This window comes from Psilocybe cubensis, chromosome 6 (assembly GCF_017499595.1).
Source record: "Psilocybe cubensis strain MGC-MH-2018 chromosome 6, whole genome shotgun sequence".
NCBI lineage: Eukaryota > Fungi > Basidiomycota > Agaricomycetes > Agaricales > Agrocybaceae > Psilocybe > Psilocybe cubensis.
The window spans coordinates 2,527,387-2,554,322 of record NC_063004.1 but is presented as its reverse complement, the minus strand read 5'-3'; the positions used below and the strand labels follow the sequence as shown (position 1 = coordinate 2,554,322).

At 46.2% G+C, this 26,936-nt stretch overlaps 14 protein-coding genes across 14 annotated transcripts; 7 read left to right on the top strand and 7 right to left on the bottom strand.

Moving 5' to 3' along the window:
* Positions 1–160: 160 nt before the first annotated feature.
* Positions 161–3,411, bottom strand: JR316_0007310 (Late secretory pathway protein avl9; the record flags this gene model as incomplete). The annotated part of the gene is made up of 14 exons (XM_047893053.1): positions 161–1,016; positions 1,075–1,198; positions 1,249–1,345; positions 1,402–1,435; positions 1,495–1,646; positions 1,705–1,830; positions 1,883–2,025; positions 2,071–2,210; positions 2,260–2,269; positions 2,320–2,411; positions 2,463–2,621; positions 2,673–2,743; positions 2,791–2,889; positions 2,938–3,411. 14 exons carry the CDS (start codon positions 3,409–3,411, stop codon positions 161–163), a joined length of 2,577 nt encoding a protein of 858 aa, XP_047748335.1.
* Positions 3,412–3,872: 461 nt separating this feature from the next.
* On the top strand, positions 3,873–4,849 carry JR316_0007309 (uncharacterized protein; the record flags this gene model as incomplete). Its single annotated transcript, XM_047893052.1, has 6 exons — positions 3,873–4,034; positions 4,087–4,184; positions 4,232–4,383; positions 4,435–4,501; positions 4,557–4,726; positions 4,788–4,849. The coding sequence occupies 6 exons, from the start codon at positions 3,873–3,875 to the stop codon at positions 4,847–4,849; spliced, it is 711 nt and encodes a 236-aa protein (XP_047748334.1).
* Positions 4,850–5,523: 674 nt separating this feature from the next.
* Positions 5,524–7,052, top strand: JR316_0007308 (rRNA-processing protein EBP2; the record flags this gene model as incomplete). The annotated part of the gene is made up of 4 exons (XM_047893051.1): positions 5,524–6,081; positions 6,132–6,262; positions 6,328–6,617; positions 6,676–7,052. 4 exons carry the CDS (start codon positions 5,524–5,526, stop codon positions 7,050–7,052), a joined length of 1,356 nt encoding a protein of 451 aa, XP_047748333.1.
* Positions 7,053–7,904: 852 nt separating this feature from the next.
* Positions 7,905–8,894, top strand: JR316_0007307 (uncharacterized protein; the record flags this gene model as incomplete). The annotated part of the gene is made up of 4 exons (XM_047893050.1): positions 7,905–8,129; positions 8,191–8,284; positions 8,340–8,650; positions 8,730–8,894. The coding sequence occupies 4 exons, from the start codon at positions 7,905–7,907 to the stop codon at positions 8,892–8,894; spliced, it is 795 nt and encodes a 264-aa protein (XP_047748332.1).
* A 1,497-nt stretch (positions 8,895–10,391) lies between these two features.
* Positions 10,392–10,879, top strand: JR316_0007306 (uncharacterized protein; the record flags this gene model as incomplete). Its single annotated transcript, XM_047893049.1, has 2 exons — positions 10,392–10,646; positions 10,709–10,879. 2 exons carry the CDS (start codon positions 10,392–10,394, stop codon positions 10,877–10,879), a joined length of 426 nt encoding a protein of 141 aa, XP_047748331.1.
* Positions 10,880–11,566: 687 nt separating this feature from the next.
* Positions 11,567–14,399, top strand: JR316_0007305 (Rho GTPase-activating protein 8; the record flags this gene model as incomplete). The annotated part of the gene is made up of 10 exons (XM_047893048.1): positions 11,567–11,868; positions 12,009–12,071; positions 12,134–12,162; positions 12,262–12,383; positions 12,440–12,470; positions 12,524–12,554; positions 12,612–12,710; positions 12,776–12,930; positions 13,000–13,323; positions 13,378–14,399. 10 exons carry the CDS (start codon positions 11,567–11,569, stop codon positions 14,397–14,399), a joined length of 2,178 nt encoding a protein of 725 aa, XP_047748330.1.
* Positions 14,400–14,801: 402 nt separating this feature from the next.
* JR316_0007304 (uncharacterized protein) lies at positions 14,802–15,343 on the bottom strand (the record flags this gene model as incomplete). The annotated part of the gene is made up of 3 exons (XM_047893047.1): positions 14,802–14,854; positions 14,916–15,134; positions 15,202–15,343. The coding sequence occupies 3 exons, from the start codon at positions 15,341–15,343 to the stop codon at positions 14,802–14,804; spliced, it is 414 nt and encodes a 137-aa protein (XP_047748329.1).
* Positions 15,344–17,029: 1,686 nt separating this feature from the next.
* JR316_0007303 (uncharacterized protein) lies at positions 17,030–18,863 on the top strand (the record flags this gene model as incomplete). The annotated part of the gene is made up of 3 exons (XM_047893046.1): positions 17,030–17,216; positions 17,343–18,241; positions 18,297–18,863. The coding sequence occupies 3 exons, from the start codon at positions 17,030–17,032 to the stop codon at positions 18,861–18,863; spliced, it is 1,653 nt and encodes a 550-aa protein (XP_047748328.1).
* Positions 18,864–19,036: 173 nt separating this feature from the next.
* Positions 19,037–20,241, bottom strand: JR316_0007302 (uncharacterized protein; the record flags this gene model as incomplete). Its single annotated transcript, XM_047893045.1, has 2 exons — positions 19,037–19,638; positions 19,701–20,241. 2 exons carry the CDS (start codon positions 20,239–20,241, stop codon positions 19,037–19,039), a joined length of 1,143 nt encoding a protein of 380 aa, XP_047748327.1.
* A 746-nt stretch (positions 20,242–20,987) lies between these two features.
* On the bottom strand, positions 20,988–22,837 carry JR316_0007301 (Polyporopepsin; the record flags this gene model as incomplete). The annotated part of the gene is made up of 11 exons (XM_047893044.1): positions 20,988–21,088; positions 21,144–21,279; positions 21,331–21,403; positions 21,461–21,824; positions 21,886–21,911; positions 21,967–22,066; positions 22,132–22,171; positions 22,228–22,291; positions 22,355–22,367; positions 22,422–22,490; positions 22,549–22,837. The coding sequence occupies 11 exons, from the start codon at positions 22,835–22,837 to the stop codon at positions 20,988–20,990; spliced, it is 1,275 nt and encodes a 424-aa protein (XP_047748326.1).
* Positions 22,838–22,921: 84 nt separating this feature from the next.
* On the bottom strand, positions 22,922–23,613 carry JR316_0007300 (uncharacterized protein; the record flags this gene model as incomplete). Its single annotated transcript, XM_047893043.1, has 5 exons — positions 22,922–23,070; positions 23,133–23,284; positions 23,351–23,375; positions 23,437–23,506; positions 23,587–23,613. 5 exons carry the CDS (start codon positions 23,611–23,613, stop codon positions 22,922–22,924), a joined length of 423 nt encoding a protein of 140 aa, XP_047748325.1.
* Positions 23,614–23,662: 49 nt separating this feature from the next.
* On the bottom strand, positions 23,663–24,007 carry JR316_0007299 (uncharacterized protein; the record flags this gene model as incomplete). The annotated part of the gene is made up of 3 exons (XM_047893042.1): positions 23,663–23,790; positions 23,864–23,947; positions 23,995–24,007. The coding sequence occupies 3 exons, from the start codon at positions 24,005–24,007 to the stop codon at positions 23,663–23,665; spliced, it is 225 nt and encodes a 74-aa protein (XP_047748324.1).
* A 43-nt stretch (positions 24,008–24,050) lies between these two features.
* On the top strand, positions 24,051–24,920 carry JR316_0007298 (uncharacterized protein; the record flags this gene model as incomplete). Its single annotated transcript, XM_047893041.1, has 7 exons — positions 24,051–24,157; positions 24,211–24,242; positions 24,296–24,369; positions 24,424–24,467; positions 24,525–24,624; positions 24,684–24,783; positions 24,850–24,920. 7 exons carry the CDS (start codon positions 24,051–24,053, stop codon positions 24,918–24,920), a joined length of 528 nt encoding a protein of 175 aa, XP_047748323.1.
* Positions 24,921–25,070: 150 nt separating this feature from the next.
* JR316_0007297 (snoRNP complex protein nop56) lies at positions 25,071–26,901 on the bottom strand (the record flags this gene model as incomplete). Its single annotated transcript, XM_047893040.1, has 5 exons — positions 25,071–25,142; positions 25,201–25,562; positions 25,618–25,735; positions 25,792–26,633; positions 26,694–26,901. 5 exons carry the CDS (start codon positions 26,899–26,901, stop codon positions 25,071–25,073), a joined length of 1,602 nt encoding a protein of 533 aa, XP_047748322.1.
* Between the last annotated feature and the right edge of the window lie 35 nt (positions 26,902–26,936).

Sequence of the window (26,936 nt, the reverse complement as noted above, 5' to 3'; positions counted from 1 at the left end):
TTAGGTTCAGAATTATTCGACTTGAGGAGTTCGCTCTCACAACGGCAGGGTACTTCAGAGTACACAAGAGCGTAATGATACGGCGACTTGTAGTCGCAAAAGATGCCAAATGACAGGTATGGCACGAAGAGCAATGGTTGACTACATACCCCGACAGGCTTTATAGAACCGTAAATACCGAAGAATCCTCTCCGACTGCGTTACGCTTCTCTGGGACCTTGTCCTCAACTTTCCCATCAGCCTTGGTACTGCCATTCCCGTTCCCAGTGCCAGCACCAGTGGTAGACCACGACGAAGATGAAGACGAAGGAACCACTGTCTGACTTGATGCACTCGACTCCAGCACACTCGATATACTTTGAGGAGCTACTACTTCGGCTGATGTTGGGCTCACACCTGGGCTCATCCCATTGAACAGCGGCGACCCCTCCGGCTCTCCATACTCTTCATGTAGCGGCTGAGGAGTGCGCGGGAACGCTGACTCCGCAGGACGCGCCGTCGTGGGCGTCTTCGCACCCGCCAACGAAAACCTAGCAGTCTTCGCAGATAAGAACGAGCCAATGCCAGAGCTCCACGCCGATAGCGGCTTCAGAGGACTGGGCACTGCACCGTTCACAGGACTCGTCACTGGCGAGTCCGAGGGCAGAGAATTTGTGCTTGTCAAAGAGAATGGACGCAAAGTTCTGCTGGAAGGCGTATAATCCGCCTGCATCGCAGTCCGTGGTACGTCTTCAAAGTCCGCCTTTGAGACTTCCACAGGAGGTGTGCTGGCGCGTGACGATTTGTTGAGAGCGTCTTCATTCGGCGTTGGCGGGGCAGGACTAGTATTCCGCTGACTCCACCGCCCTCGAACACCTTCAACAGCTTTGAAAAAGCTCGTCGAACTGGCCGTCAAGGTTCTTGCCACAGCTTCTCGAGCAGGAGCGAGTTGTTGTTCGAGCTTTAGGTCTTGAATGCCTTCTTGAAGGCGCAACCCAATATCAGCAACCACAGAAGGTTTTTCATTACACGGATGTCTGTATTTGCCAAAGTTGTTCAGAACAATTCTGACCGCGAGTAGAACTGTTTGCTTACCGTGGTTCCACAATATCGAAAAGCAAAGGGTCTGTTGTGCGTTCCCACACCTCATAAGCATTAGTGTTCTTAAATTCCGATATCCATAGAGGGTTGAAATCTTCCGTTGAACTCGGGTGCCCGCCTAAGCCCTCGATAAGAAAGTCGACCAAGTGTGAGGAGAAAACCACTTACCCGTTCCTCCCGTAATCATAACCCCATTGTTCTCGCCCTTTGAGATAAAATCGCGGTATCGTACAGATGACAGCGCCGCTGAGATATACTCTTCAAACTACAAAAACAAACTTGAATCCACGACTTTTATTACCGAGAATAAAGAAAACATACCTTAGCTCGCAGATAATCGTCGCTCCCTTTGAACCTGGGATTCCGGACATCAGAAACAAGGACTATCGCACACTCTTGAAACATAATAATTACTGTTGCATTCCTGTTGCATTCGACAAAGCATCCGATCGCCAATTCTCATTGACATCAGTCAAGATGTCGTCCATCCACTTTCTGTCCGCTGGCGTCAGTCCAGCTGAGCGTTCCAACTTCGGGTCCCGGAACTCGAAAACGCCTGTATCGGTCTGATATTCGTCTTCGGTCAGGGCCAAGCAAATTTAAATAAATAAAAAGGTAGCATACATTAACAAGGAGATCTATATCAGGTTGTTGTGTGATGATAGAATTTGTACATCCGCATAGCCAACTAGGGGTATCTTTTATCATGTCGAGTTGTTGTAGGGGTAGATAGGGTTGGAAAAATGCATTCTATTGAGAAAAAGGCTCAGCAACGCACAAAACACGGAAGAAACAAGCAAACCTTGCCGAAAATATCGAGAGGTAGTCCCATATAAGCCATCATACTTTTGTGGTCCGACGTTCGAAGTGAAGTTGGACGAGATAGAGTGGGTGCACGTGCCGCCAGAGGAGGCGAGCCGCAGTCATCAAGGGTCTGCAAGAGACCTATAAGGAATCAGAATATGACCGCGAATGGAAAATATTATGTACCAGGAAGCAGAGATACCAGAGAGTACTGGTATGTGCATAGTTTTTCGACGGGGTATCCGTAAAACATAATTCTCTTTTGGAGCATGAGAGCTTTGACGAGAATTAGAGTCTTTTGTCTGAATGTATGCACGAGGTCGCGTCTTGACCGAGGTTAGATAAAGTACAGATATATAGAGCCGAGATACTCACATGCTCGTGCCTACAACTTGGTCAACTTACAGTCATATTGATGGGTTGGTGTGGACGTACCCATATAAAGCCCACTCTCCGTCAGCTGCGAGCGCAACGATCTTTCCAAAGAAGCCGCAAAGTCGTCGAGAATGCTCGAATCTCGGAAATCCCTAGGGGGTGTAAGTAAATGTCTGTATTAACAATAACAAAGGCGGCTGTACCTCTGCAAGAAAAGGGCAGTTGTAACCACTCGCAATTTCTCTCGTATTGGTCCAAATACAGGCTTTGACGCCAATACGACAACAGCTTTTTGGACAGTTGAGCGTGTCACGTCAGGGCCTTTGACTAAAAGGCTCGCAGCAGAAATTTGTTGATTGCACCTATCAAAATGTAACCATGGAGAGGTCATGTCAATAATGCTAAAAACTCACGAGATACCAAAAATTGTGGTTGGATTTAGGCCGGGTTTGACGAGGTGGAAATAAGAATAATCTTCCGAGCTCTACTACAATGAGAACTGGAATGGGCAAAAACAATGGGAAGAGTCACCAGATGTGCGCCGTCTGGTAATGCGAGGAAGGGCAGAATTTTGGCAACTTCGTCGTCCTCGAAAATGTCACCAATAGAGTATTCGATACGAGGTCCGACCTGGTGAAGTTCAGTAAAAAGTTACACGAAACGAGAAATGGGACACACAAGATGGTTAAAATCCACCAAAGCAACACCAAGAATCAAAGGCTCCGTCGTTGGGTTAATCAACAGGGATTCTGGGCGCGCTTTCCTCGAAGAAGTGGAAGCGAAGGAAGATACAGAAATGGCGTCGTCTCTATTTGGAGGGCTAGGTGGATATGTTACGGGTTTGAACTCCCTCGTATCATGATCGTCTTCCGAGAGCACAGAAGGAGCCGCTGAAGAATCTGGAGTTTCGAGGTTCTTGAATTGTTCAGAGAAGGGATTTGACTCTCTATGCGAGTGGTGAGAATCAGAGCTTTGTGTGGCGAAAGACTGGCGTGGATCGCTCATTATTGAGTTCTGGCGCGACCTAGGGGGAGACGACAGGGATATGGACCTCTGCGAAGCCGTGTCTGCGTCCTCGTCGTCTGATTCTCGCGGGAAACGTCTGATCTGTGAGTCGGTAGGTGATGGAGGTGGTAGAATTGTCGAGGTCATCGTGGCCGTCGTTGAGGCTAGTCGTTGTTGGTCGTTGCTAGTCATCGCTGTGTGTTAACTGAGAACCGAAATTAAGATCTCGCCAAAGATCGCTGTCGGCTACACGTATCAGTATTATGTAATCAAATAATTCTTTGTTTAAGTCAGTGAAGCGGCTTATTGTTGTCTTTATATCACAACAACCGTTTGCTTGTGACTATGATGCAAAGAATTTTGGTCCTCTGCAGACCCTCGAGCCACTATACGTCTATACAGTAGAGCGGGGAACCTGATTTAAAGAAGTTTGATGCGAATTTGCGATGTCCAAAAATAGACACCGCTTTTAACAGGTGTCCTCCGTCCCGCAGCTACCTGCTTGGAGCCACAGTGTGACGCCGGAAAATGATTAGAACGCAACTGGAATTAGTTACCTTAGTCCTCGTCCTTACACCACCACCATCACCACCACCACCACCAGCGCGATGTCGGTATTTCTCCTTTGCTGGCTGGTGGCTTCAGTGGTAGCTTCACCTCTCGATTTCTATGCCGGTTCCTCACAGGTTGCTTTCAACGGTGTTCAGGCCGACACGGGATCGGAGGTGGGCTGGTATGATCCACGTCTCAAGGGTGGACGGTTCCTCGACGTGGGTTGTATTGAATCAAAGAATCGCTCTATACTGAAGAAAAGAGGGATAGTATACTTCAAAGAAATACGGTGAACCGCTGAATGTCATCATCTCGGGACTCTCAGATCCTTTTGTCCTGACGGATGAAGGGATGCTATACTATACGAGGTGTGTGGAATCATAAATGATCTCGAACGGGGATTCAAATTTTATAGGTCCCTTGGATATTCTGAGGAATGTCTAGGTCTACATGCTGGTACCCTTCACAACGCCCATCTCGGAGATGGAGACGGTTGGAAAACCCAGCTTTTCATTGCAAGACAACATTATTTCCCAATCTGGGGGACATGTTGGGAGAGCCTAGCAGGTATTTAAAGAGCAAACTCGCGACCCTCTCGCCGTTTATCTTGTTTCCTAGGGGGACATCATTTCAGAGCCTGGAAACAGAACGGAACAGATGCAAACAGTGGTGCATGGTTTATTGGGTACGTCAGCGGAATTGGTTGGGGCCGACCGGAGCTAAAGTCTGACATTCCATAGTGCATCGAAGGAGCTCGATTCCAGCAAGCACCACACCATCGTCCCTAATGGATATAATTTAGGACGTGACTGGCTCGTTGAACGGGCAGTGACGGGCGGGCACTGGAAGGGGTTCTGGTGGAAAGCTAACGTGGAATGGCGAAGCGATCTCCTTGAGGAAGGCAAGAAAGGTATGTAAACTGGCTTAGTATCTGCAACTACCTCCTAATCTAACGTCGATTTATTTAAAAGGTGTCAATCATGGCATAGCACAAGATGGACGCGTCGCTGTACTTACTGTGTTCCGTGTCTAATCACTGGCCAAATCCTCTCCAGCCTATGCTAACTATCCCACTTTGTAGATGTACTTTTATAGCTCTTTTCTATTTCCATCCCATCCCTTGCATTATTCTGTTGTATGTAATTTATAAATTAGACCTCGGCACTTCATGAATTTGGAAGCAACATTACTGTGTCTGTATCTATACATAGCTGTATATATTTTTATTTTAAACCCATTTGCCGCATGATTTATCGACCGTTGCGCACATTATAGCATCTTGAATCTCATATGCGCCTCACATATGTAAGTACGTTGTAAGGATTAGAAAATTATATTCAACTACTTGCCTTTAAGGCGCAGTCAATTGTAACATATCAATGAAGTAGTACTAGTATATGTTGGAAAATACTACATTTGTAGAGCAGTTCGGTTGAAGTAAGTGAATTATATCTACACATAGATCCAAAAGGTGTATGAAATGTGCTATGATATTCCGTAACATTGTCGACAAACCTTCCAAGGATGGCTGATGACGTCGAGAAGGGACAGTTTAGGGGTTAAAGTTCCCATAACAGGCAAGAATCATTGTTTGCACGTAATTGAAACCAAAGCTCTCAAAATTTCGAATGAACTTTCCTTTCAAGTTTTATTTAAACTTTTATATAAAAACGCACATTCCCTTTGATAATTTCTTCATCTTCTGCAATGCCTTCGACCGTAAAGGCCAAACCGTCAAAATCTACGGTCCCAAAAGCTGACAAAGCCAAGAAAGAGGCGAAAGTTAAAGCACCAAAATCCACGTCAAAAGCTGTGGAAAAGGCCCCTTCACCACCTCCACCAGCGCCTGAACCTGTAGAAGAACCCGAGGAATCGGAGGAAGAAGATAGCGATGATGATGACGATGATGAAGGTGTTGATGAGGAGGGAATGGCGCGGTTGATGCAACTCTTGGGAGATGATGCTTTGGACGACTTTGGAAAAGCCCAATTAGAGGCATTGTCGGGGGGTATTGAAGGCGAAGACGACGATGAGGACGAAGATTGGACTTCAGAAGAGGAAGGGGATGAGGAGGGTGAGTCGGGATCTGACAATGATGAAGATGAAGACTTGGAAGTGGACGCCGAAGAACTCGAGGCTTTGTCTGGTGAAGAAGAAGGCAACAGTGAGGACGAAGAAGAAGAAGAAGCTGTTCCCTTGGATGAAATAGATGAGGACCTTGACGAAGATGTTGTACCTCGTCAAAAAATTGAGATTGACAATAAAGTGTGTTTTTGTTCTCTTCTAACGCGTTCGAATTCTAACATCAAGTATAGGTCGCTCTTGACCAAATTCGCGAATCTATCCAGCTCGATCCTTCATTACCATGGACGGAGACCCTTGTGCTCAACTATCCCCAAACAATAGACGTAGACGTGAACGACGACTTAAATCGTGAACTTGCTTTGTACGTACCTTTTTAACATTTCCACCACTTTCGATACTTGAATTAATATCTTTAAAAAATTTCAGCTACAAACAGGCTCTTCATGGTGCGAACGCTGCTCGTGCTCTGGCTGCAAAACACAATTTCCCTTTCACTCGACCAGCCGACTACTTCGCTGAGATGATCAAAAGCGATTCTCATATGGAGCGCATTCGTCAACGTCTACTGAATGAGTCTGCTGGAATCAAGAAGAGCGAGGACAAGCGTAAAGAGAGAGAAGGCAAGAAGTTCGGCAAGCAAGTACAGGTTGAAAAACTCAAAGAACGCGAGAAGTCGAAGAAGGAGATGGAAGAGAAACTTAAGGGGCTCAAACGAAGTGCGTGTCTTATTTGTGCGGTATATATTACCGTTTACTAATACATTTTTTTAATCAGAGAGAAAAGATATTCTGGACAACCCTGGGGCTAACGACGATGAGTTCGACATTGCAGTCGAAGATGCTATTGCCGACCGCCCCGCCAAGCGTGGCAAAGGCTCCAACGGAAAATCTATGTCTCGTTCTGCCCGCGATTCCAAATTTGGCTTTGGAGGCGCTACACGGCACTCGAAATCCAATACTCGAGAGTCAACTGACGACTTTGGCCCCGGCCGTGGTCGGGGCAGAGGACGAGGCGGCTTTGGCGGACGTGGCGGACGTGGTGGTGGAGGCGCAGGACGTGGCGGAAGCAAAGGTGGGAGAGGAGGATTTGGCGGCAAGTCCCGAGGAGGCGGCACCAAAAGACTTGGAAAATCAAGAAGGGCCAAGAGTTAGAAACCTCGATAGGTATTATGTGACGACTCCTTATCAATATTCTTTGCCCAACCTACGTCTATTCCAGGTCATAAATACCCTTTTTGAAATCTGGATAATATCGTGTGTTGACCATCGACTTGCTTCAGCAAGATGTCCATCTTGAATCCAGGTACATCTTGTTGGGCGCCTATTTAGACCGAGCACACCTAAACTTGACATATACATGATTATCTGGTCCGGATCCTCCTTTCCTTTAATTTGTTCCATCGTCCTCGACAGTCACCGTTCTTTTCTCAACGTGTCCGATATCGCCCATCGTTTTCCCAAAACAATCATCTCCCTTATTACTAACCAGCACATGATCTGACATGAACCAATGTCAGTTGCACTAGCGTTCTTGGCCTTCTGCATCTTACCGAGGTCTCTTTTCAAAGCTGACTAAATGTGTACCGAGTTGTCACGATTTTTATTATTAGATTGAGTGGACTCACCACACGTTTGCGATTTTCGTTGATTATTCGGAAGATGTCGCGCCGCGAGGTTCGTCTCGCCGAAGCAAAGAAGTCGATTAATCAATCGAGTCACTCTCCTACCCCTACACCCGTGTCTGTCGCGTCAACTAGCGTCCGCTCTCGTCGTCCTTGAAAAATACCTTCAGATAAAAAGCATGCTAGCCTCAACTTCATCTTCGCCAGCTTAAGTGATTTTTTCTCCATGGAACTCATATTCGACCACGATGATTTCCAAAAATCCATCCGTTTCGCGCATATTAACTCTTCTCTAGTAATTGTGGCATATAGCGTCGTTCTGGTTCTCTTTATATGCTCGCTCTATCTTCTCCTTCGCTTCCCAAAAGATGGTTATCAAAATATGAGGCGTTTTCTCCTTACGTATACAGTCACTCTCTTCTCCATTAGCACTGCTGCATTGGTATCGACTCTTGTGCTTGACTTCAAGTATCCAGCGTCCAATTTCCTATCTTTTTCTACGCCCTCCATAAACAAGAATTTATGCACTGTGTGCTGGTGCCCTCCAGTACGACAGCTTGAAAATATCTGCTTGATAGCCTCCATTTGGGCTGCAGATGGATTTATGGTGAGCTTATTTCCCTCTGCCGTCTTCGTGCAAAGGAAAAATATATTAATGGAGCACATAGCTATGGCGCTGTATGACTTTATACAAAGCAACTTCAAGACCTCGCCGCATAGGGCTGATGTCATTCTGCTCTCTTCTAGCATTGGCTTCAATAGGTGAGTTATCTTTTTTTGGCTGGACATTTCACATCTAAACTGAATTGTTTCTCAGCCATTGGTTTGGTGTACATAATTCCCTCTAAGAGAACAGACCTTTCTCTTACATTGTTCTCCCTTATCACACTAGTTGTGAACGTATCTACTACAACCCTTATTGCCGGACGCCTGATATACTACCAGTATTTCTTGCGAAAGACTTTTGGACCTGCGCATAGGTCACCATATATGCGGATCGCTGTGTTATTCTTCGAATCAGCTGCTCTGATAGTTGCATTTAACGTCATCCTGGTGGTGTTCGTCCTCCTGCATTCGGAGAACGATATCACCTCTCTCATGTTGGTCGAGCTGATGGTTCAAATATATGTGAGTCACCATTGCATTTTTAATTGACAATAATTGGTGTGGTACTGACAAATTAAAACAATTTTTGTACCTTCACCAGGCCATCTCGCCATTGATGATCATATTCAAAGTCGCGTACGATCGCGTACATCATACGGATACAAGCTCGTTCAAAACTCGTGATGCGCAGGATGTTGTGGATCGCGACCTTCATAGCTTGCATTTCATCACAGCAGAGCCACTCGATAACGATACAGCTGTTTAAACCCTGAGGATGTCCGGGAGACTTTTACGCAAAAAAATTGCGGATTATATGTCCAAGGACTGAAGATAATCTGTATCATTTCCAGTCAGGAAACAACGGGTAGCAAGTACGAAGTTGGTTTTGGTAACGATTAGCAATATGTGCAATGTGTAGTATTATACTTACCGATACCTCAACTGTAAGTCGAGCTCACCTGGATGCCTAGTTAAAGCATTATTTTCAACACGTCTAGTAACGTAGTATGCTGTCTAAAATCGATTTAATCATGATTAACCTGCCGTAAGGAACGCTTCTGGGCCCGGCGCCTAACAGTGACGATATTGAAGACGTTGGAATGCCTAAAATTGAGGAGTTCAAGTCGTTGACCTGATATTGATGCTTTGTTGGTAGTTTAGAGGTCCTTCAATCAGAATGCCGGTTTAAGCTAGAATCGGCATCCGAGTTTGTATCAATACCCAACTTTTGCTATACACCTTCTTGTAGGATGCACGCCGTTGCTTTCCAGCCGACTGGGAAACCAACGAATAGAAACCTCCGGTAGCTGATACCCCTTCTAAGTAGATGAAGTGCTTCTGACCTGGCAAAATTGTCAGTCATCGACAACACCTTTAGAAGTACATACAGAAATAGCATCGCTGCTTATACTTGACCGTCATCATAAGAATTTTAGGAACGGAGTGCGATGGGCTCGCCTTCACACAATCCGCATCCTTAGGTTTCGCTTGAGTTTGCTTCCGAATAACCGAGAGTCCTGAACATTAAATGGCTTTGGCGCTCAGAGGACATCGAAAGAACTCCCAACTGCAACACCTAAACGCTTTCTTTAGTTATGATTATCCTGTCGGAAGGCGACGCAGTTAAAGCTGCCCAATACTCTAAAATCAGCTCTGCCCTGTCGCTCTGCGCATATACAATATTATGCGTACTTTTCGTTCTTTCGACACGCCTTCGCTACATTCAACCGTCCCATCAGAAAGCCGGTGCTATTGGTCCCTCAAAATCTACGAGACGTTTTGTATGGGCGTTTATGTGCTTTATGTTCATGCTTAGTACAGTTGCGGTGATATCAACGCTGATGCTCAACTTTCGATACCCGACCGCAAGTTTTTTGTCGTTTTCTCCCCAGTCGCTAAACAAGAATCTCTGCAAGACGTGTGAATGCTTTCCTATGCGGCTGGTAGAGAATTGCTGTGTGACCCTTGTGATTTGGGTCGCCGATGGGTTCATGGTAAGCAGTGCTTTGATTTATGAGGAAAATGGACATATTTGACTCGAAACCATGTTAAGATTTGGCGTTGCACAGTTGTTTACAACGGAATGTCAACTCTTCGCAGGATAGTGTTTCTCGCATTCTGCTCATCTTTGATGTTGTCTTCTCTCGGTAAGTATTCTTTTTTGACTTTGAAGGACGTGGTACTCACCAACAACATAATTTGAACCACAGCTGTTGGACTAGTCTACACTTTCCCATTTACTAGAACGGATCTCTCCTTGACAATGTTTGCCTGCATTACACTTGCCATTAACGTTGCGATCACTGGCCTAATTGTGGGCCGCCTCCTCTATCATCGACAGTTCATCCAAGATGCATTGGGACGAGAGCATGGATCGAGATATATGCGCATCATAACCATGTGCATTGAATCCGCTGCGCTGGTGGTTGGATTCAATTTGGTTTTGATTGTGCTGGTACTGGTCAAAGCTCAAGAGAATGCCGCCCTCATCCTCCTGCAGATGATGGCCCAGATATACGTGAGCAAAATCTTTTTGATTGATAAAAGGGAACTCGTCTAAGTGAATATGTTGCTGCCTAGACCATTTCCCCGTTTTTGATTCTGTTTAGAATCTCTCATGGGAGAGTGCACCATAATCCAACGCTAGAGTTTAGGGTGCAGAATGCGGAGGACGTGATAAATCGCGACATCCCACTTCAATTTGCAGTCGCAAATTCACCAGAGTCTACGATGATATCGGATGCATCGTAGACAGCAAAGAATCAACGGACAGCACCACCTATTGACGTAGAGATTTGAATAAATATCCATTTTCAGAAAGTGTAGGCAACCCTGATTTATTGAAGCATATGTTGAGGTATGGATATATCAGCAAGTAAGCAAGGACTCACACAGAGTAAAATTCTTGTATATCCTATACAGCTGCGAGCTTAAAGAATCAGAGTATTGTTGCCAAGTTCCTGTTCACGAACCGAGCTAAGCCGTTTAAAGAGGCTTTTGAGTTTTTTGACAGGAACGTCAGGTTGGTTCCTGATCGCTGCCCGCGACGAGCGGCAGCTTGCAAGCTGCACGTTATGCAATAAGACCGTAGGTGAGCTGTTGCGTATGGCAACCCCTTGTTCTCTCTCCTCACAACGTAGATTATTGGTTGCATCGCTGATGTGGTACGGAAACAAGAATCGGACTGTCGAGTTCACGACTTTCATTTCTTGAACTACTACACGTGATCTGTAAATCCACCGCAAAAGCCCCAAGCCATGTGGATACCCGGCGACACACAGAATTGAAAGATATTTACGACCTTGGAAAACCACACGCTCAGACGGCCAGCAAAGCCAACATACGACGGTGGGCTTGCGAATAAGCTGTCCCGCAACAATAACCACAAAACTGCCAGACGACTCCGACGCCTCCTGTAGGCTATACTAACACTCGATAATGCCTCCTGCTTCCTTCAATCTGAAACAACGTCTCGCGGCACTTTCGCTTGCTCCATCTTCCCCATCGTCTCCCGGTTTTAATCAGTCGAAGAATGGAGATGCTTTTGACTACTTGCGTTCACCCACAAGTCCAAACACGAAACGGAAGATGTTCATTAACAACGTCACTCCGAACTGGATGAAGAAGTCTCAGGGGGGTACACCGACGTATCGTGAAGGATACTCTCACGGTGATGAGGAAAAGAGAATGGTCCAGGAAGTGTTGGCGAAGATGATATTCCAAGCAGGGGTCGATTTCGAGTGCGTCCAGTCCCTTTTAAGCGATATCGGTGGGATTCACGGTGCTGAGACATTTTTGCCAGGACAAGACCAATGTAGGAGCAGTCTATTCCAAATCAACAAACGACGAGCACAGTGCTGAACCTGAGGATATCTTATAGGGTTGTCCTCAACGCCTCAGCTTTGCCAGATCCACAAGTTGTGTCATACGACCTACTCCTTTCGTACGCATTCAGCCTCGCTTGATAAGGCCCACTCTAACCTCTAATTGTATTCACCTCTTTAGGCGCATATTGTCCTATCTAGACTTATACGGTAAGATTTGTTCAATTGTTCGTGATATAAGTCTGACTGAACTGTTCTTCTTTTCTACTTTCCTGCTCTCAATCACCATCGATCATCCATGAAATCAAGTGGAAGCTGATTACACAGTCGTATTCTTTGCCGCCGGGTCAAAGCATGCCCCAAGTTGGAACTGGGTTTGGAAAGCGTATCGCAGTTTGAGCCGAAAGTACAGGAAGAACCTTAAGCAACTGGTACTTTGATTATGCGCTTATTTTGCCATCCATGATTATTTACCTCCTCTTCTTAGTACATCGTGCACTCATCTTTCTTCTCCAAAAGTACATGTCTTTAGTACTGTCTACTAATTTTGTATTCACAGTTTTCTTTATAGTGCTATTCTCCCTTGCGGGGGCAATTATCAGGTATGAAGTTTGGTCTTCTTGTTGACTCGTGAATCGAAATCCTGATGATGATTTTAGTCCCAAGTTCTTCAGAAAACTGATATATACCTCTACACTTTCTGAGCTCGCTCGCCATGTACCTCTCACCCAAATCGATATCCCACCAGCTGTATACCAGTACGTCATAGATCACTCCACCTTTATAGAGTACTCTATCTTACACACACTTGACACTTCTTCAGAGAGAACCTCAAATATGAACGTAAAATAACGATGCCTGTACCAAGTCGATCAAATGTCTTTGGGGTACCCCTTGAAGATCTCATGGGTTATGATGGTGAAAAGGGTGGTATACCTAGAGTCGTCAAAGACGCAATCCATTATTTGCGTCAATCAGGTACGCTTACTGTTAATTAATGTTATCTCCAAATGACATAACGTAACCTTCCTGTGTTCATAATAATAGGCATGCAAGAGGAAGGCCTGTTTCGGCGTTCGCCATCTTCTTCACTTCTTCGAGCGGCGCAGGACGCTTATGATCGTGGAAATGTCGTTTCTTTAGAGGCATTCGCTGACCCGCATCTCGCCGCGGTTTTGTTGAAGAAATATCTTAGGGATCTTCCTGAGCCGATATTCCCTGAAAGTACCTATGGGGTAGTCAGACGGTGTCCTCTGCCCTCCGGATCATCCGAATACGACGCTGCAGAAATGGCCGCTGTGAGATATGTCCGGGAGTCGGTGTTACCAGAGCTAGTTCCATGCGCATATATCCTGTTTTCACAAGTGATGCGTAGGTTTCTTCATATTTTCTCTGCGTTGTTTCACCTCTGACAATTACATATAGACATTCTTCACGACGTTTCTCTGAGGAGCGAATACAACAAAATGGGATCCTCCAATCTCGCTATCGTGATAACACCCAACCTCGTCAAGAGCTCCAACCCCATGCGTGACGTGTTGATGTGCAACGTTCCCACCCCAGGACGCGGGGGATCTACCAGCAGTGTCAACGTCCAACTCATGAATGCCGATCCAAGCCCAGACCTGGCTGATGGGAAGTGCACACTCGGCGCCGTTATCGACCTATGCATACGACGCTACTATGAGATCTTTGACGAGGTCATTGACCGAAGCGAGGCAGTCGCTCCATGGCGTACATTACGCACCTCTCAGATATACGAGGGCAACAGCGAAGGATCGGGAAGCCCGCGCGAGCCGATGTACGTTCTTGGTGATGCGGACGAGGACGATTATAGCTATGACGATGAGAACAACGCTGCGTCACAGCAACAGCCTGTTGGTCGCGGGCCATGGACACACCAATCGACGACATACGTGCCTCCTAATTCTCAGAACGGCGCGTCCAGGAGGAAGAGAAGTCGGCAGTCAAACGGCGGTGGTGGGAGCAGGGTCATCGCTACGCAGTCGCTATTTAACGGGAATGCGAGTGGTGATGGACCTTCGTCATCTTCGCCTTCTGCTGGCTGGTCAGGGACCGTTCGCGGAGGACATAATAGCAAGGCGAGGTCTGTCGTGAGCGTTGGCGAGATCGGAGAGGGTGCCTTGGGTACTGGGACTCTGCGCAAGGGCTCTATCTCGGTTGGACGGGGAACGACGAGGAAGGGGTCAGGTGCAGCAGTGGAAGCCCATGGAGTCATTGCAGAGGGATTCTTCACGCCCCCTGCGGGGGCGCCCCCTGTTCCGCCTCGACCTGGTTCTATCAGCACTTCGACAACGACAACGCTTGTTCAGGATAATACCACGTCTACACCTGTACCGACAGTGAAAGTGGAGCAACCTCAGGATGAGGAAGAACCGAGGCTTAGCGTAGGCGAGAGGAGACGGATGTTCGAGAGTGGGCGATGAGTTGGAAGTGCGCCTTTTGATCTAATTTATTGCTTCTCTATCTATCTAGCTTTTTATTTTTTCTTTCTTTCTTTCGTTTCGTTGTTACACCTATTGATACCCTTCTGTCTTTGACTGGTTCATGGATGGATGCTGATTTATATTTGGGCAGGAAGTGCATATTAGTTGTATGAGTATATAGGATAATTTGTAATCTATCGATGTTATGAGGCGGTTATCCTCATGTAAAGCTCGATAAATTGGCAGTGTGGACATGCAATTGGCCGTGGTGCATCTTGACAAAACTTTGCATATATCGTTGAGAGCTGAAGGAAAGTATATATAGGAATAAAAATTGGGCAACGTGCAACATGTGAGTTCAAGAACGACTGTGTTTTAGATGGGGTTTGGGGTGGATGGGAGCTACATGTCCCAACGCGGGTTGCGGAGGTAGGCAGGTGGTGGAGGAGGCGTTACTAAATCCAAACAAAATCATTAGCGCGCAGAAAGAAAAATCAAAACTCGTATATAACGCACACGAATGACTTTCATTATCCTCAGCGAGGTGCTCGGCATGTTCAGGAATAGGCGATTTGCGTTCAGCCATTGTGATTCCTAGACCGAGGCCAAATTTTCCAGACTTTTTCTGCTCTTTAGCGGCCACGGGGATAGAGGCGCCCATAAAATTGGCATCCTTGGATATCAGAGAGTTGTCGAGACTGTTGACGACGTGGTATGGGTCCATAGGTGTGTGGGCTGCCCGTGACGAAAAAAAATTGACATCACTAACCTTTAAGAAGAGGAAGGTTGATAGTCGACTTACTATTTTCAAGGTCGAATTTACTCTTGTATTCATAGCCATAGTCGTCGTCGTAGGCGGGTGAAGGGTCTGATGGGAACTGATTTCTGGAAGGGTATGGAAGTGTCAGGCGTTTGTACCCTTTATGTCTCGATCGCGTAGGCATTTGTCCCGTCAACGGCGTTTCTGACACCCTCCTACTTCGCGCGTATATTCTCCAGAATACAAGACAGATAAGCAGGGTGATCAAAGCTAGAGTACAAGAGAATCTGATTAGCTTTCTGAAAATTTTCCATGGCAGGTTTCGTATCGTGGTCACGCACCCCACAAAGCAAAGTCAATTGGGCAGAGTCTGAACCATGAAAAGCTATTGGAGCAGTTTTTCTCCGAGTCGTACAACTCTGCGCCGGAAGGCGCGAATTCGTCGCGGCTGGTTAGGGTATGCAGATGCATGGACGATTTTCGGAGTGTTTGATTAGGAGAACTGGATGAGTATAGATAACTTGCAACGATCTCTGATCCAGCGATAATGAAATCGAGGAGAGGAGGGGAAAGCAGTAGAAAGACAGGAAATTAAAAAATAGCACAACAAGATGCTCTTTCCAAGAATGCACCAGGCGCTCTAATATGGGGAAATGAGAAGGAGGAGGCTAACTGTGATTTTTAATACGACCACTCGATCATTTAGGCGTTTACGGACTAATTTAAACCAAATGAACGCAGAAGAGTGATTCTTCCGCTGACTATTTTTAGATCACCTTTGATGCATGCCGAAGTGCCGCACCTCGTAAATGAGTGATGCCGGAATGCCGCCTATCTTAAAGCGACATTTTGGTCAGGATTCGATGTCTCACACGGTTATCATCAAAGCTATCCCTCCACCACCCAGATGAACCGACTCCCAACAACCCTACTGTTCCCGCAACAGTACCTCTTTCATACTCATGAAAGTCCCACCTGAGCTGGCCGAAACATCTCGTTTATGTTTCCCGGACTGTCTGGTGGACAGTCCGGCGGACAACACAGTCCATGTTGTTCAGTCTGCACGGTATCAAGGTAGCTTGTTCTCAACACATTTTTTTCCGTCCGAAAATCTTCCGACGCCAAATAGTCAGCTGTTTGGCAGTAAGATATCATGTATAGCTTACAGGACCACCTCAAATTTTATATACAAAAAACTCATTCCTCCTTGAACAGATGGACTGTTGTTTATTTTATTATCAAATTTTTTCTAGTGGTTGAATTACAAATGGGTTAATAAGATGTTGCCCTTATTTCTATTCAAAGAATGTGAGCAAGAAAATAAAACAGTCAGCAACCAAAAAGGGATGCTAACCTACGGTGATGAAGGTCCTAACCTCATCTTGGTGTTACGCTAGTCAGTCCGCGCACCTTTCTCTCAGTATTAGACGAGATGACCTCCCAGAATAAGATGAGTTGGTTTCCAGGTCCTTTTCTGTGCTTTTTTTTGCTTTGTGCAAAAGAAACGTAACGCCTGAGTTAAATTCCGATCAAGCCGAAGCCACCTACAAACCCAAATAAGCACCAGCAGTCCTTGTTGAGGTGGCAACCAAACGCCAAGCCCGGTTATGTTCTACCCTTCCACATATGAATGACCTCTGCTGGAGAAAAAAACAAAACTTGCCACAGCTAGGAGCATCAGTTACACGGTCCTAAACAGGGTCATCAGGATCACCGTGTCCACCGGCGCCTCAACATGCTCATTATGACCGATTGGTGGGCACGTGTATCAAATTAACACGATGAAGCCTCGTGTTTTGTGGCGGAACTGATTGCCACTTCTATACCTCATTGCAATCGAACGCCCTATATACCCCTCGGGCCTCAACACATGCCCAGCTGCGTCTCCACTTTCCCTTTCGCCTTCCACCATCTAACCACTAAAAATTATCGCCAACGCAACCCTGACACGGTTTCAAAGCCCACAGTTCGCTTTCCTTCCGCTGCGATCACCAACACGATGCACCGCAGAGGTTCAAGCTTCACTATAAGCCATACACAAGGGGAGACACATGCTGGTGAGAATCTTCGCGCGCGCACTCCATCTAAGTTTTGCTCGTACCTTGTACCTCGGCTAACCTCATCCACGTTTATTTGCCTCGCCTTTTTCCCATATCCCAACCCATCATTCCCTTAAGCTTCAGGTTCAAGCTCGTTCTTTCTCGCCCCCAACAAAAATGGCATCGGGAAGACCGCCGCTCGCAGACAAGGCCTTCCCACCTCTCCCCTTCCAACCAACAACGACACCACATTTGTGGGTGCTACATTGACGAGCTCACATACTCAGATGGCTTCAGGTGCCGATGACAAACGCCCTAAGCTTGCGATTCGAACCACTATGCCGCTGACTGAACACAACGACTCGTCCACTATTCGGCAGACGACGCCCAAGCCCAGATTCGATCCAGTCAAAGCTTTCAGAAATAGTTTCCGGAGTAGGTTATTAGAAAACGATGATCCCGGAAATACCAGTGAAAATAAGAGATGGAAAGGCAAAGAAAGAGCGGATTTCGAACCGGTGGATGAGTTGAGAGAGAGTAAGGTCGCAGCCAAGGCGCGGGAAATCAGAGAGTGGATGAAAGGAAAGTCGGGATCGGAAATACACCGTTCCGTGGGGTACTACTCGAGTCATCGCAGCAAACAGGGAAATGGCGAGGCAAGCCGTAACATATCCGCCAATACTCGTCAAACCATGGGAGGGGGAGTACGAGATTTATTCAAGAACAAGGGCCGACTAGCTCGAGAACCTCGCGATCGCGGTCCCAAGGCAGGCCAGACGTACGAGATTGTCAATAGACGCATCATCGAGAATAACCCCGACAGAACAGTCGAGATATCAACGTGGCGTCGGGAACCTGATACCCCCAAGGTGCCCAAACCGAAAGATGAAGATGATAAGATGAGCATTTATTACATCAGTGCTGATGAATATCCGGTGGAGGGTGAATTTGCCAGTGAAGCTAGCCCGCAAGTGGAATGGAGAGCGGAAGACGTTCAGGAGATTTCAATGACTCCGTCGAATCGAAGAAATGGAACCACCAAGGTAATTACATCAGCCGCGATAGTTTGTCGATAGCAGCAGCTTATACACCATACAGATTCGAAAACAAGAAGAGGGGAAATCACATTCCCGACGTTACCGTTCCGAGGTCACGTCCCCTTTGTCGGTGTCGAGAGAAGGCACGATTTCTCCTAGCGCAAGTGAAAAGGACCTAAAGACATCGCAACAGCCTGCGAGAGGTATACAACAAAATGGAAGAGCTTTCGCTGACCGCGGCATGCCAGGATCATCAACACCAAAAGCGAATGGGAATATGACGATGAACCAAAGCACCCGCTCCAACACGCGGCCGCATCGAGACCGCTACAAAGAGAAGGAGCTCCCTCAGTGCCCGTTCCACCCTACCGAGTCGGGATCCACAATCAGTAGCATCAAGTCGGAGGGCACAGTCGAGTTTGAATCCATTCTCGAAAGCTGCGAACCGTCTTTGCTGCATACTGCTCCTATTTTGAGGAGCCTGGGGATCCGCCGGGTCGAGCACATGCGGGCAGTGGCGCGCTTGACGCCGAGCACGCGCGATAGAGAGGTCAAAGAGGACGCACTGAGATTGGGCATCACGGTGATGGAGTGGGCGATTTTTGTCGATAGGATACTTTCTGTATGATACCCTTTGAATGTATTGCTGCCAATGAGGAGCAGAACAAAGTGGAAGGAGTCAGAAAGGGGAACGGGAGCTCGCGTCGATCCTCGTGACTCGCGCAACCGACCCGGTTCAGTTCGCATCCTGATGCTTTGGATATTCTTCTTGAAGGTTCGTGATGCAAGCAGGATAAGAAATTAAAGTATATTCTTTACATGCCTCTCTCTGGGGGCCCAATAGTGGTAAGGCGTGCGTATACTATACGTTGAGACTACAGTGATATTTGGAGACTGCATTATTTTGGGCATGTTCTCCAAAAGAAGTGTCCGGTAAACAGACTTGCACATTTTGTGAAGAAGAGCTTCGTGCTCCCTTTCACTGCGACATGCTCGAAGGCGGATGATGCTCTCTGGTTCATCATTCCGCGACGAAGGAGTTCTAGTTACTGTGCATCTTTCAAAGCCGTCCGAATCAGACTCGGAATCACTGAATTCCGCTGGTTGGTGGCATATGTGGAGATGAAATGTAAATGGCCTTTCCTGGGCAATTATAGCCACCTGACTGTCAAGTAAACTCCAGCTTGGAGAATTTATGGATTCCGGGACGCTTCTACGATTATATTGCCCATTGAATACCTGTAGACTGATGTGCTGGAGTGAATTGTTATCTGGGACCGTCAACAAGACTGAGGATAGATCACGAATGGCGTCGACATCGATGGGCAGAACGATATCCATATACAGTCGCTGAAGTCTAGACAGCTCGCAAAGGTTGATCGAGTTGACGAGCTGGCAAAATTCTATTCATGATTATTTTTAGTATTTATCCAAGAAACAAGTAAATTGCAGGCCATTCCCTGACCTTCGTCAGATTCTCCGCACAGGTAAAATTCTTCCAAAGACACCTTTGCTTTATCGATGATGGCTTGAGCCAAAGTCAGATAATAGGGGGTGTTGAATGTTCGGAATGACTTTAACGATGTGATGTCCGCTACAGCAGGAGAATCGACGCCGCAGAAGGTCATCACTGCATAAACGGTTGCAGACCGCGTTTCTGGAAAGCCGTCATGGCCAAGCAACAAGCCGATCATAGCATCGGGTGGCCGAATTTCAAGTGTCTGTATGTTTGGGAAAGCCTTGAGGAGGTCCTCATCGACGCCGTCATGATACAACTCAGGTGCGGTATAATGTAGGTGCAAATGCTTCAGGTTTGCTGAATTGGCTATTAAGCTCATAGGCAAGTCCAAGATACGCGACACATCCAAAGTAGTAAGGGTTTCCGAGATAAATGGTACCAAGAAGTTCCTTTCAAGGCTTCGTGCGTTAGACAGCTTTTCTGGAAATTCATACCCTCGCAACTTGAGGTAGCTAATCTTGCTCCCGGACTGTGTGATGATTTGCATTATAAGATTGAAATCCGAATCTTCTGCCACCCAATCGTTATCAGACGAAGATATATCGAGATGCAGACCGTAGACATATCGAGCGATGTGGGGTGACTGTTGAAAGATCTCCAAAAGTCTGGTCGTTCTATCCTTTCGAGGACTATTTTGGTAACAGTTTCCTTCAAACCCCGGTAGTATTCTGTTTCGATCAGATGAGAAATAAAGCACTGAAAAAAGGTGTTTTTGGCATCGATGAAGGAAGGCTCTGTGGCTTTTGGAGCACGCATCAAGGTCGCGTTTGGAATCAGACATATGGTCGACTATTTCATCGATGAGTTCCTGTGATAGCTTGGTGGTAAGTGGCTGATCCATTGTATAGAGATGCGAGCAAAGATTAGAGGATGAAATGCATGAAGTGCAAGGCGAACCAAGGGGAAATGAACAAGCCAGTGACAGGAGCTGAACGCGGATTTGAAATACACGTGTGACTATCCCCGGTTATTGCTAGGAAGCAGATCCTATCATCATGATTGGACAACTCAAAAGACTGTTAATTTTTGCTTAAAGCTTTTAATAACCCAGCGAGACTTGATCATAAGAGCGTTATCGAAAATATGTATTACACTACACTGTTCGTTAAATGGTGCAATACACAAGCTAGTCCGAAATTCAGAACCCAAGGCAATCACCAAGAAATTTCGAAACCCAAACAGCGAAAGCTACCTATGCAAAACTGCATTTCGAATACAATATCTTACATTTATCTAATTAGTTTCGGCATTAGTAAACGGAGTAGTAGCAAGTCCAACTTGGGCGTTGGTAGTATCGTAGACACTGTAGAATCTCTGCAAGAAAGCAAATCCATCTAGTACAACAGGATTGGAATAAATTCATGTGCCCGAAGTATCTTTAAGACGTACTGATAAAATCTAGTCCAGTGCCGCTGTTGTTGCCGAGGTCGGATGTGATGAGGTATATTTTTCCTTCTTCTCCTCCAAGTTGGCTGTTCTGGGAACGAGGCCAGATTTGGGCATTGGGCGTGAACTCGAAGGTTGTCTAAGAATAATCAGATATCAGAGCGCATTCGAAATCATTCAAGGGACATACTCCTCCAATATTGAAAAACAAGCTCTGCATGTTCGAAAATTGTTCCTCGGTGACTGTCAAGAGACCCGTCGTCCTGTAGTTGTTATGAGATTATTGAGTGTCACATTAAACAGAATATCGTTTTACTTACTGGTCAAGAGTAGCCCCAGTGGCCTTCTGATATGCGTTGAAAGCATCTGTAGCAATGAGGAGCAAAGTGGTCCCAGTGTCGACAATACCCGACGAAGTCAAAAGTGGCGAAGAATCTTGTCCATAGGAGATTGTCTGGTCGATTCCCCAATAGTTGCTTGCTGGAGATGTGCTAGTAATAGGCACGAAAGTAACATCACTGGTAGTCTTGGAAGTGTCTACGGAGCCGAACGTAAGTTCGCCGTTCAAAGCGCCATCAGATGTTGTGGGTTCGTAAGAGATTCCGATGGATTCAGTAGGAATGAGTTTCTGTGTAAACATATTCTGGGTTACCGTAGGGACATTGGGGGTATTAGAAACGGTCCCTAAAAAGTGTCATATTTTCGTTGTTAAGGTCATTCGATGCTTGAGCTGTGTATGTGTTACCTTCGGTCAAATCAACGGGGCCGATACTGCAACGAAAATTAGTTTATGATGGTTTAAATTCAAATCAAGTAACTTCCTTACCCCAAAATGCCGTCTACATCTTGGAAACCATTAGCTTTCGATGCCACGCCAATGGACTGATTCTTTATCACGAGTGAACCAAGAGTTACTTCATCGGTGACTGCCAAAATTGTCAAAAATTGTCTTGGCCATTATCACGAAAGGCAACTGTGGCGCATTACATACATTCGGTGCCGGAGAAGGAACCCGAGCCGTAGGTTACATTCTAAGTCGGTGGTTAGTTTGAAATCCTGATTGTTTGACTAGTCAAATCCAACTCACCACACTGTTACGGGTACTCTTACTTGTGGAGGTCTGTTTGTATGCTTTACCGGCTCCAACCCACCTAATCCAATAATCAAAACATAGACTTGGGTGTCATCGAGGCATATATGTAAACAATACGTACGTGTTGGAGCTTCCTGCACAAGTGAGAAATTTAACCATGTTGTAACACAATAACAATTGTTTCTTACCTGTATCGATCAGTAGAGTATATTGGGTAGCCGGGCTTCCGACTCCAACTGACATGGTGTAGGTAACACCTATCAACGATAGTGAGCTTACATGCGGGTAACAGAAACAGAAGGCGGTAATGTATACCAGCATCAGTAACGTCAATAGAATCCTTAGCGGCGTCTGGGTCCCCTGATGGAGGGGCGGGGGCGGGCTCAGGAGGATCGTTAGGAGTTGGTTCAGGAACAGGATGATGCTTGTGATGGTGGTGGTGGCGGTGACGCCCTGCGGCTGTTGCCTTGTGTCCTAGAGGGCCGTGTGGGTGCAAGCCTTGTACAAGCTTCTGTGCTCGAGCCTTGTCGTGAGCGAGGATATGCCTTGCACCCTGCTTGATCTGGGTGGTGAAGGGAATAGATTTGATGATGACGTGGGACATGATTTGTTGCAGCTACTGGAAGGTTTGGAACTATAGAATTGTGGTAGAGCAATGTATGATTTTTGGCCCCATTTTATAGGATACTTATCTGCTGCCAAAGTAGAAAACCGACAAGTGGATATATCGAGCGTCATGGCACCGAAGAAGGATGCTATTATTGTGCGAGTGATAGATAGCTTGCACAGCGTTGCTAAAATTAGGTGGGTTATTTTCAGTCGCACTAAGTGCTTGCGCTAGATGAAAAAATAGGAAGATAAGAAAGGAATGAATGTCAGTAGAACACAAGCATGCGTACAAACACAGGTCGGGCGTTGCTCTGACAAAAAAGAATTTGATACTGCGCGATAAGGCTTCCATTTCAGACGCTGTGAGATTATGCCATCAGTGAGCCCGAGACTGGGGGACACATTTGGCCAACTCAAATGTGCTTGTAGTCGACGAGCACAGCTGAAGATAACAAAAGTAGAATCGTACGTCATCGGAATAAGAAGGACTCCGTATATCGCCACTTACGTAGTTAGGAGACCTTCAAAGCACCCTCACATGGTATCACAAAACCATAACAATGTGAAGGACATCCAAGTGAAAAAAATTCGGACCATGGTAAAGATAGTAGCGAGCGTAGAGGTCGGCTGCAAATGAACGCCGGAGTTTAAGGCACAAAAGACTCTAGAAAGACGATATTGAGTCATTATACGGTGAGCCTAAATGTTAGAATCATATGGTTGAAAATGAATGGAAGGCTCAACATCAGAAATCTGCATTGCGTTGGACATTCTTGTCTAACATGACATGAGAACGTCTTTGAATATACTTGGGTATGTACTAGGAAGGGTTAGGAAGGGTCCAAGTGGGAAAGAATTCTGTAACCTCGTAGCACACGAACGTGCATGGACTCATAGGTGCATCCAGCATTCTTGGGGTGCTGCGCGCTTTGATGCGCGGTGTGTAGACTTTGGGTTGCTTCGTCAGTGTGATGGAGGCATTGTTTAAACGGAACTCATGCGACTGGCACAATTTACATACCACAGCGCAGTTGAATCAGAGTTTGCCAAAGGGGTAGATGCCAAAGATGCAAAGTTTGGACCCAAAAGGAATTAGCATCACTGACTGGAGCCACACAAACCCAAATATATCAACAAACGCGTTCACTCCACCTTGTTGCCCCATACTCTCACCCCATCACTCCGAATTTATATTTGTATTCATTGATATGGCTAACCGTCGTGGACGCCCAAAGAAGATTCTGGTGGATGATAAGGCAGAAGAGGACTTTGATTTTGCTTTGTCCCAGGAGTCGGAGGAGCAACGGACATCGGCGTAAGCTGCAGTATCCATGAGGCTGAACAATTTCTTGAAAGCAACTCGTTCAGATTGTTAGAGGCTGTTCAAAAGCAGTATACGGGTTCACCGTTGCCCTTTTAATCCCGTCCCTGACACCAACTGAACAATCAATAGCCGACCTCGAAAAGAAAAGAGCCCGAAGGGAGAAAGCTTTTTTAGACCGCGCTGAGAAAGAGTTAAATAAAGAGGTCAGTAACTTGTATACATAACACCCAATTTCATAACGCAGACATACCAAATAGACCGCCGAAACAGCAAAGATAGTTCAAGATGCCATGAATGAGCTGTAAGTGTTCAAATACTGCGCATATATGCACATTAGTTGACAAGCAAGCGCTACAAGAGAAGAATTGTATTCGAAATTTTTACTCGATTATGCTGCCAAAGAAGACAAAATTCGAAAGCTATGGTCATACATTCAAAAGGAAGAAGAGAACTTGATAGTTAGCACATGTTCACATAGATTATTAAAGGGCTGACCAATCTTTGAAAATTACATCAGAACCTGCTGGAGAAAAGAGCAAAAGAAGACCAGGAGGTTGTGCAAAAGGCTTCTGTGGGGCAACTATCCGGTTTGTCCAAGATAAGAATAGCTTGTAATGGTACGTGTTCCATGCTCTGTGGTAACATCATGCGTATAATATCTTGTATGTTTCTCTGTCGCATAGCGTCCCAGATGGCAATCGATCGTTTCAGGAATCCGGGTCAAGAAACGTTGAATCGAAAAAATCGATCGTGACGAGCAGTTGCGTCTAGTTAATAATCGTTTCACAAACAAAACAAACCCTTGAAAAGAAAAGAGATAGAATAAATGAAATAAGGAAAGCGAAGAATATATACACATAGGCAGGAAAAGAGCGAGAAAAGAAGCGAGAACGGGTTGGTTAAATCACTCCTTGCTCTTCTTTTTCTCCTTCTTCTCTTTCTTCTCTTTCTTTTCCTTCTTCTCCTTTTTCGACGGCTAGTGAAGGAGTCAGTTGTGTATACCTCCAGAACGAAATTGAAATATAATTACTCACCTCGTCATCGGCGGCGGCTTCAGCCTTGGCCTGCTCCTTCTTGGCCTTCTTCAGAGCCTTTTTCTCCTCCTTTGAAAGTTTGACCTTCTTCGTTGAAGGTTCTTCCTCTTCATCGACGTCCATCGCGGAGCTCTTCCTCTTCTTTTTCTTCTCCTTCTTGGGTTCCGCCTCCAGTGTTGTCAGGGCGGGCCCGTCATCGATATCCATGCCATCATCGTCGTCATTTTCATCAAGGGCCAGTTGGTCCAAAACCTTGCGAATAGCATCGGCATTCTTGGACGGTGGAGTACCGTTGTCGAAGAAGTTTAAGCGTTCTTCAACTTGAGCGCGGAGGGCTTCGCCAAATTTAGATGTGGGGTTTTCTGAGATATTGGTTAACAACACGAGATTGTATCGTAGATGAGCTCAAAGACATACCGGAGTAGCAGTCAATGCGCGATGCTATCGAGCACTTGTTAGCAAGGAAGCGGGAAATGCGACCTTTGTGCTTGGGACTAGCGCGGCCAATGAAGGTGGAGTGATACAAAAGACCATACTGAAGGAGAAATGTTAATGATAACCACAAAAGCGACTGAAAATAGAAAGACGTACTTTGGGTGTGTTGCCCTTGGTCTTCAAGGCACGGAAAAGAGCCTTCTCGGCACCAAGAATTTGGACAGTGCTGGCGGGGTATTTGCTCAAGTTCGTCAAGCTTCCAGCATGGCTGATCAAGCGGGCACCAACACGCTCGCCGAGAAGGGCAGTAAGACTAGGCGCGACGGTGTTCATTTTTTCGGAGAGGTAGTTGACCAATGATTTGCGATAATCGGAGATGGACACCACGCGTGTGGCGAAGGAGGAAATGTTGAGCATGTCAATTTCGGAGAGGCCGGATCCCATAGAACCACGGGCGGCATCGAGGATGTTTTGCGCGAGAGTGCTGTCGTTGTCAAGGATTTCCGCGAGGTCGGGCAGTTTGTCTTCTGTGAGGGTGTCCTTGTCGCCGATGAATTTGGCGACGCGAGCGTATTGGTGGTTGTCGGGGACGAGACGGATGAGCTCTGGGAAGTGGTAGCCATACCACTCTCTAATGCGCATCGAGAACAGATTGACATCCTTGTCTAGCTGATCAAGGAGGGCAATAGCTTGAATAATCATGTTATCCACTCTGTTGACGTTGAACTTTAGCTTGGACCGTGAATAAGAGTGTCCCAAGCCGAGCTGCGCCTTTCTAAGGTCATCGGTCTGGAGACCCTTGAGTAGTTTGGAGGCATGTTGGCGGATACCGCGAATGACTGTTTGTGAGTTCTCCGAAACGTCGATTTGGAAGCCCAAAGCATCCTTGATGCTTTTTCCAAGGAGGGGATCGGACACAGCCAGTGTGACATTCGATTTTTTTGACGCTTTGGACAAGCTGAGTTCAAGGACATTTTTAAGTACGTCGTTCAAAATGCCTATTAGTTTATAGAGCTTTCAACAATCTTCACGTAATATAAATGAACTAGTCCTCGCACCTTCAGAAACATCATTTGCATTCTCCAAAGCTTCTGCAGCGCTCTTGAACGGCACAAAGCTCACCAACGAAACCATTTTCCCGAATTTAGCCAGGTCCTGGAACGACTCCTGGACTGACTTGCTCTTGGAGCCAATCTCCTCTCCAAACTTGGACTCGAATATGGCATATCCAGAGGCCGACTCGAAGAGAACATGAGTGACGGTCATCTTTGATAACCCTTGTCGTTGTTGAGGACGATGAG